Below are 8,331 nucleotides of genomic sequence, written 5' to 3' on the forward strand. Positions count from 1 at the left end.
GGTTTAGGGTTTAGGGTTTAGGGTTTGGGGTTAGTCGCAGGAGGCGGTGGTGGATGGGGAGTGGGTGAACGGCAAGAGCGTAAAGGAGTGGAAAGTGAAGCGGTCCATTTACCAAGCGCTGCACATGGCGATGGCGGAGGAGCTGGAGAGAGACCCCACCGTCTGCATCATAGGTAAACCCCAAACCCTAAACCCCAAACCCTAAACCCTAAACCCTAAACCCCAAAGCCTAAACCCCAAACCCCAAAGCCTAAACCCCAAAGCCCAAAGCCCAAAGCCTAAACCCCAAAGCCTAAACCCCAGCGTCTGCACCATAGGTAAACCCCCAACCCCAAACCCCAAAGCCCAACCCCAGGCGCGCGGTGTGTGCGGCGCAGGCGAAGACGTGGGCCACTACGGAGGCTCGTACAAGGCGACGCGGGAGCTGCACCTGCGGCACGGCAACTTCCGGTGTCTAGACACCCCGATCTGCGAAAACACCTTCCTCGGGCTCGGCGTCGGCGCCGCCATGGCCGGCCTCCGCCCCGTCGTCGAGGGCATGAACCTCGCCTTTTTGCTGCTGGCCTTCAACCAGCTCTGCAACAACGCGGGGATGGTGCGCGCCACCAGCGGCGGCCAGTTCCGCGTGCCGCTGGTGGTCCGGGGCCCCGGCGGCGTCGGCAGGCAGCTGGGCCCCGAGCACTCGCAGCGCGTCGAGGCTTACTTGATGGTGCCTTTGGGCTTTCGGGGTTGGGGTTTAGGGGTTGGGGTTTAGGGTTTGGCGCTTCGGGGGGGTAGGGGTTCGGCAGGGTTTGCGGGTTTGGGGTGGGGGAGGGTCTGCCAGTTGATGTTCCATCCCTGGGGGTTACGGGTTACGGGTTACGGGTTACGGGTTACGGGTTAGGGGTTAGGGGTTAGGGGTTAGGGTTTCGGGTTTAGGGGTTAGGGTTTAGGGGTTAGGGTTTCGGGTTTAGGGGTTAGGGTTTAGGGGTTAGGGTTTCGGGTTTAGGGGTTGGGGCGGGTTTGGGCGCTTCAGGGGCCTCCTGCTGGGCTGGGGTTTAGGGTTTGGGGTTTGGGGACTGAGCTTTCAAAACCCCCAGGGTTTGCCTCGCACTTCCTGCCAGCATCTGCCAGTTGATGTTCCATCCCTAGGGTTTGCGGTTTAGGGTTTAGGGTTTAGGGTTTGGGGTTTGGGCGCAGGCGGTGCCGGGGCTGAAGCTGGTGGCGTGCAGCACTCCTTACAACGCGCGGGGTTTGTTGAAAACCGCTATAAGAGAGGATAACCCTGTGGTGTTTTTCGAACATGTTTTGAACTATTCCAACTCCGATTTTATCCCCCTAATGCCATACACTCTTTCGTTGGATAAGGCGGAACAAGTTGCTGCTGGCGAGGACCTCACGCTGCTGTGCTACGGGCGCCTGCGCCAAGTTGCTGCTGCTGCAACGCAGCAGCTGCAGCAGCTCTCCGTAAACCCTGAAGTGTTGGATTTGATTTCTCTCAAACCCTTGGACATGGCAGCAATTAAAGCCTCCATTAGAAAGACCAAAAGGTGTATTATCCTCGACGAGTCCAGCAGAACGGGCGGAATCGGAGGAGAAATCTACGCGCAGGCAAACCCTAAACCCTAAACCCTAAACCCTAAACCCTCGCGTTCGAACGCGCGCTGCGCTGCGGCACACGCGGCCCACACGCCGTAAACCCTCGACTCCCCTTTCTAGCGGGCTTCACGTCTAAACCCTCGGCTCGCTCTTCTGGACCTTTAAACCCTAAACCCTAAACCCTAAACTCTCCTTTCTAGACGGCTTGAAGTCCAAACCCTCAACTCGCTCTTCTGGATGCCTTGACATTAAACCCTAAACCCTCAACTCGCTCTTTTGAATGGCGCTCTAAAATGGTTAAACCCTAAACCCTAAACCCTTTACAAGCCCTCCTTAAAGATCTAAACCCTAAACCCTAATTTACAACCCCTCAACCCCAAACCACTAACACGAATCTCTGTGCGGCGAAAAAAAGACCCCTAAACCCTAAACCCTAAACGAATTAATTAATTTAATTATTTAATAAATAAATAAATAGTTAAATATTTATTTATCCATTTATTTGTTTGTTTATTTGTTTATTTATCAGGTGGTTGAGAATTGTTATGAAGACTTGCTAATGCCCCCCGTGCGGCTTTCAACAAAAGACATTCCAACTCCTTATTCAAAAGAATTAGAAGAAGCAACAATCATAACTCCTGCTGATGTTGTAAATGCTGCTCTTTGGATGCTGAGTGCCAACAGGAAATAAGCAGCAGCAGCAGCAGCAGCAGCAGCGGGGGCAGCAGCAGCGGGGGCAGCAGCAGCGGCGGCGGCGGCGGCGTGAAAGCGGCAGCAAAGACGCCGCTCGCGGGGAAATGCAGCAGCAGCAGCAGCAGCAACTGGTTTGCTGCTACTGCTGCTGCGGCAACAGGAGGGGGAGCGGCAGCAGAAGCAGGGATGCATTTGCTGCTGCTGCTGCTGCAACAGAAAGAGCAGCAGCAGCAGGGACTCATTTTCCGCTGCCGTTGAAGCAGCAACAGCAACAGCAACAGCAGCTCCAAATACAAGAAAGCAGCAGCAACCTCAGCAGCAGCAGCAGCTGCAGCAGCAGCAGCAGCAGCAATGGAAACTTGTCGAGCTGAGAGATCTCTTTGTGGGGCTTGCTGAGGTGTACGTACACCTGGGCCGCGAAAGAAATGGAAAGGAAATGTGAAAGTTGATTGACAAAATTAATTTAAAATTGATTTAAATTAATTTAAATTAATTTTAAATTAATTTAAATCAATTTTTAATGAATTAAAATTCATTTGAAATTTGAAATCAAAAATGGAAAGTACACTGCAGCCTGGGGTGTACGTACCCGAGAAGCCGAGTCTGCTTCTTTCTCTGAGCTCAAAAAGCATTTTATAAAATAAAATAAATTAAATTAATAATAAATGTATTTAGTATATTCAATATATTTAATATATTTATTATTAAACTTCAAATTCACTTAATGTTTTTAAAGGAATGTAAATCTCATTTAATGCCATTTTATTTGGGATTGTTCTTTTCTTGTTTCTCCAACACCTCTCTGCATGCATGCATCTGCATAAACAAATAAATGAATAAATAAATAAATAAAATAAATAAATAAAATAAATAAGTAAATAAATAAATCAATAGGCTTCATCTGCATGCATTGCCTCCAAAGAATTTATAAATTCACTTATGCAAAGAAAGTCCTTACTCAACTATATGAATTCTTCAACTCCTATCAAATAATGCAAGTGAGAGGGCCTAGCTAGCTAGCTAGCTGGCTAGCTAGCTAGCCAGCTAGCTAGCTGGCTAGCCAAGTAGCTAGCTAGCTAGCCCATTTAGCTAGCTACCAGCTAGTTAGCTAGCTAGCTGGCTAGCTAGCTAGCTAACCGGGGGCCTAGCTAGCCAGCTACCTGGCTAGCTAGCTAGCTAGCCGAGCCTAGCTAGCTAGGGTGAAGTTGGCTCAATGCCTCTGGCTGGCTAGCCAGCCGTAGCTCAGCAGCGAGTTGGCTAGCTAGCTAGCTAGCCAGCCAGCCAGCTTATTTGAACCCTAGGGCCTGGGCAGCCGCAGCAGCAGCAGCTGCAGCAGCTGCAACAGCAGCTGCAGCAGCTGCAACGGCAGCAGCAGCTTCAGCGGCCGCAACAGCAGCAGAAACTGCAGCAGCTGCACGAGCCTCAACAGCAACAGCAGCAGCAGCAGCAGCAGCAGCAGCGGCAGCAGCAGCAGCGGCAGCAGCAGCACAGGCGGCAGCAGCAGCACAGGCGAGGAAGAGTTGTTTCTTGTGGAGAGTAATAGGGCTTATTGGAAGCAAAGAAAGAAAGCTGTACGTACACCCGAAGCTGCTGGATGTTTTGAAGTTTATTTTATTTTATAAATTGTTTTCAATGGCCCAAAACCCTCGGAGGAGCAGTGCTCCCTCTTCGAAACCCTAAACCCTAAAAAAGGGTTTGGAGTTTAGGCTTTGCGGCATGGCGCCCGCAGACTCGCTTACACAGACTTATTTGAACCCTAAAGCCTGGCCACCAGCAGCTGCAGCAGATGCACCAGCTGCAGCAGCTGGAGCAGTAGCAGCTGCAGCAGCAGCTGCAACAGATGCAGCAGTAGCTGCACCAGCTCCTGCAGCAGCAGCTGCAGCAGCACGGGCGAGCAACTCTTGCTTCTTGTTTGTCTGCACGCTCTCCTTGGTAAGTTCTGCTAGCTAGCTAGCTAGCTAGCTAGCTAGCGAGCTAGCGAGCTAGCTAGAACCTCAGCCCTTAGCTAGATAGTTAGCTAGTTAGCTAGCTAGCTGGAGCCGTAGCTAGCTAGATAGTTAGCTAGCTGTCTTGCTGGTCTACTGCATCGGGCTAGCTGGCCAGTTGTAGCTAGCTGGCTAGCTAGCTAGCTAACTGGCTAGCTATTTGGGCATTTGGCTAGCTAGCTGGCTAAGAGTCTATTTAGCTGCAGCTCAGCTAGCTACGTTCGGCTGGCTAGCTATCTGTCCGGCCATCTATCTACAGAGCTAGCTAGCTAGCTATCTAGCTAGCTAGCTGGCTAGCTAGCTGGCTAGCTAGCTAGCTAACTAGCTAGAGAAGGCTTAAGAACTAAAGAGCACCAAACCAACCAAACAAACGACTAAACAAATAATAAGTAAACAAGTAAATAAATAAATAATAAATAAATATGTAAATAAATAAATAAAAATAATAAATGAATAATAAAATGTTTTTAACACCAAAGAGAACAGCCCCCGCCAAGGTCTGCAGTAAAGAGCCAAGGAAGCTGCGGATGGAAGCAGCAGCAGCTGACGCCTTCTTTTGCTGCTAAGGGTTTGCATACCTGCAGCACAAACCCTAAACCCTAAACCCTAAACCCTAGGCCTTGGGGAGTGTGGTCGGGCTTGAATGCGCGAAAGAAGAGCGCACGGAGCCGCTCGGCGAACGCAGAGCCGCACAAAACCTAAACCCTAAACCCTAGACCCTAAACCCTGAACCCATCGACTGTCTCCTGCCGGTAAAGAAAACACTTGGGTTTAAAGCCCTGAGGTGGGGCTCATGGCGGGACATTAGGGTTTAGGGTTTAGGGCTGCGGCTAAGAACTAGGGTTTAGGGCTACAGCTAAGCATTAGGGTTTAGGGTTTAGGGTTTACCTTGAGGGTTTTGAGAGGCACGATAAGAGGGTTTGTGATGAGGTCGTCGTACACCCGGCAGTAGAAGATTTGAACAGTTCTGCAGCAGTCAAACCCACAATTAGGGTTTAGGGTTCAGGGTTTGTCCAAGGGTTTAACCTGCTCTGCTCTCCAGCGCCCCCACCCCAACCCCCAAACCCTAAACCCTAAACCCCAACCCCAAAGCAGAGGGCAGCGTGTGCGAGCCACGGAGCGCGCGAGCGCCTAGGGTTTAGGGTTTAGGGTTTGCGGACCCGTCGAGGCTGGCGGAGGCCATGAGGGGGAGGGTTTTGTGGAAACAGGTTTTGGTAATTGCTTCTTTGTGAACCCTAAACACTTTGTAAACCCTCAAAGATAAATCCAAATCAAAAAAAAATAATTTTGAACTTTCACTTCCAACCACCAGCTGCGAGCCACCCGGGTGTATCGACACTGAGCTCACTCCCTCCACCCCTGCACGCAAACCCTAAACCCTAAACCCTAAACCCTAAACCCTAAACCATAAATGCTGGGTCCTTGGTGCTGAGTTGACGTCGTTCATAGTGCGGGTTTTGCGAAGGGTTTGTGTGTGCGTGAACTTGAAATGCAGCATAAACCCTAAACCCTAAACCCTAAACCCTAAACCCTAAACCCTAAACCCTAAACCCTTACCAATAAGCTTTTTGATTAGGGCCTGTCTTGTCCCGGTTACTCCTGGCGACTTTTGCTTCGCCGAAAGGTCATAAATCCTGCAAACAAACCCCAAACACTAAACCCTAAACCCTAAACCCTTGCACAGCTTTCGCAAAGCAAGGGTCCCACGAAAAAGCGTAGCTCTAGGGCGTCTCAGTAGGGTTTAGGGTCTAGGGTTTAGGGTTTGCTGCAGGTGGCTTCTTGGCGTGGTTCTCGGCGGCGGCCTAGGGTTAAGGGTTTGGAGGCTAGGGTTTAGGGTTTAGGGTTTGGGACCTGATGCCTCGGGAATAAGCCACAATTAGCCAGGGTTTAGAAGGATGGAAAAGAGCATCTTTTAAAAGTCCTGGGCCACTTCGCTTTAAGGGTTTTATTCCTTTTTGCTTCTTCAAGTTGTGCAGCAGCAGCTGCTCCGAGGGTTTGCTGCTGCTGGGCGACACGCACAAAAGATACGTGCCTGCAGCAGCAACAAAACCCTAAACCCTAAACCCTAAACCCTAAACCCTAAACCCTAAACCTTACACCCTAAACCCTATATGTGCAGAAGGAGCTGCTTTGAGGGTTTGCTGTTGCTGGGAGAAATGCATAGGTGATACGTGCTTGCAGCAGCAACAAAACCCTAAACCCTAAACCCTAAGTAAAAGCTGCATAATAAAATAAATAAATGGACAAAAAGATAAAAGAAAAACAAACAACAAAAAGCAAATAAACAGGAAGAAAGAAATAATAGAAAATAAAAATGATGAATAAAAAGAAATAATGCAGAACAATAAACAAAAATAAAAAATAATTAGATAAATGACCAATAATAAAAAAGGAATAAATAGCAAGAAACAGCCGCAGCAGCAGCAGCAGTGGCAGCAGCAGCAGCAACAGCAGCAGCAGCAGTGGCAGCAACAGCAGCAGCAGCAGCAACAACAGCAGCAGCAGCAGCGGCGCGTTCGTAGCAAAACAAATGCCAACCAAATAGATAAACAATAAAAGAACAACGCCTGAATAAAAATAAATAAATAAGTAAATAATAATAATACATAAAATGAATAAAAATAAAAAAAAAAAAAAATAATAATTACCTTTATCTTGCCATTTAATTTGTGTTATTGGAGAGCCATGCATTACAAAGATGGCGCGGCGAACTCCCCGCAGCAGCAGCGTCAGTTCATGCGGCGGCTGCTGCTGCTGCTGCTGCTCTTGCTGCTGCTGCTGCTGCTGGAGCTCTTTTTCTGCTGCTTTTGCTGCTGCTTTTGGGTGCCGCAGCGACACCTGCTGCCACACCCCAACCAGTTTGCTGCACACAGCTGCTTCGACCACGTACGCGCTGCTGCTGCTGCTGCCACTGCTGCTGCTGCTGCTGCTGCTGCTGGCTTCTGCTGCTGCAGTCTGCAGCAGGTCCGGCAAGCCTTCTTCTGCTGGTGTTTTCAGCAGCAGCAAATCCATCGCCTCTTCCACCTGCCTGCGTGCTTCCCCTGCTGCTGCTGCTGCTGTTGCTTCCGCTGCTGCCTGGCTGTCTGCTGCAGCAGCAGCAGCAGCAGCTTTTTTCTTTTTTGCAGCAGCAGGGGCAGCAGCGTCTGCTGCTGCTGCTGCTTCCAGCTGCTGCAGCGAGCTGTCGTCGAAGGCCGGCTGGTCCAGTACGAAGAGCAGCAGCTGCTCTGCTGCAGCTGCAGCAAGAATAGGCAGTCGGGGGTGAAATGCTGCTGCTGTTATTTGCTGCTGCAGCAGCACCGCAGCAGCAATTCTCCCCGTCTTTACTTCGAAAACCCTAAGGCAGCCGTCGCTGCTGCCAGCAGCAACATAAACCCCTGCTGCATCAGCAGCAACAACGCGCACTGCAGCACCGGCGGGGCCCAGCAAGCCGCTGCTGCTGCTGCTGCTGCTGTTGCTGCTGCTGCTGCTGCTGCTGCTCCATGCAACTCTTTGGTGCTTCGGGTCCTCGAAAGGCAGCAAAAAGCCAAACAGTGGCTGCGGCTTTGGGACTTTTTGGGCATAGAGAGAAAGGGGTAAATAAGAAATTGCAGCAGCAGCAGGAAAAGATCCAGCAGCAGCAGCAGCAGCAGCAGCAGCAGACAAGTCCGGCAGCAAAGAGGCTGCGTCCACATTCATCCGACGCTTCACAGCCCGAGGACACAAGTACAAGTCCAAGCACCGGTTAAACCTGCACGCAAACCCTAAACCCTAAACCCTAAACCCTAAACCCTAAACCCGGGTTTTAGGGTTTAGGGCTTTGGCTTAAAGGCTCTCCCCATTTTAACTGCAAAGGCCTATGAGCGACAGCAGGGTTTTGTGCGGCGAGGGTTTCCAGAGACCTGAAGGGGCTTAGGGTTTAGGGTTTACGGTTTAGGGTTTAGGGTTTACCGTTCCATGACGAGCTGCGCATAAACTGGAACTCTTCTTAAAGAAGAATATTTTTTTGGAAGAAAATTTAAAGGCCTTTCTTCTGGAGGCAAAGAGTGCCACTCTGCTTCTTCCTGATCGCAAACCCTAAACCCTAAACCCTAAACCC

The 8,331-nt window shown here is 50.2% G+C and overlaps 2 protein-coding genes across 2 annotated transcripts in view; one reads left to right on the plus strand and one right to left on the minus strand.

The window, feature by feature from the left end:
• ETH_00006700 (pyruvate dehydrogenase E1 beta subunit, putative) overlaps positions 1–2,269 on the plus strand; it is a gene marked incomplete at both ends in the record, with an annotated part of 2,655 nt that extends 386 nt beyond the window's left edge. Inside the window, 4 exons of the mRNA XM_013377987.1 lie at positions 35–173; positions 378–709; positions 1,180–1,446; positions 2,108–2,269. Coding sequence (XP_013233441.1) covers positions 35–173; positions 378–709; positions 1,180–1,446; positions 2,108–2,269 — 900 coding nt within the window. The remainder of the gene's footprint in view (positions 1–34; positions 174–377; positions 710–1,179; positions 1,447–2,107) is intronic.
• Positions 2,270–4,818: 2,549 nt separating this feature from the next.
• The window catches only part of ETH_00006705 (ribosome biogenesis protein BOP1, putative), a gene marked incomplete at both ends in the record, with an annotated part of 5,436 nt that continues 1,923 nt past the window's right edge, over positions 4,819–8,331 (minus strand). Inside the window, 7 exons of the mRNA XM_013377988.1 lie at positions 4,819–4,834; positions 5,145–5,223; positions 5,556–5,615; positions 5,814–5,890; positions 6,108–6,288; positions 6,905–7,983; positions 8,184–8,296. Coding sequence (XP_013233442.1) covers positions 4,819–4,834; positions 5,145–5,223; positions 5,556–5,615; positions 5,814–5,890; positions 6,108–6,288; positions 6,905–7,983; positions 8,184–8,296 — 1,605 coding nt within the window. The remainder of the gene's footprint in view (positions 4,835–5,144; positions 5,224–5,555; positions 5,616–5,813; positions 5,891–6,107; positions 6,289–6,904; positions 7,984–8,183; positions 8,297–8,331) is intronic.

Source organism: Eimeria tenella, genomic scaffold (genome assembly GCF_000499545.2).
Source record: "Eimeria tenella Houghton genomic scaffold, Eth_scaff7, whole genome shotgun sequence".
NCBI lineage: Eukaryota > Apicomplexa > Conoidasida > Eucoccidiorida > Eimeriidae > Eimeria > Eimeria tenella.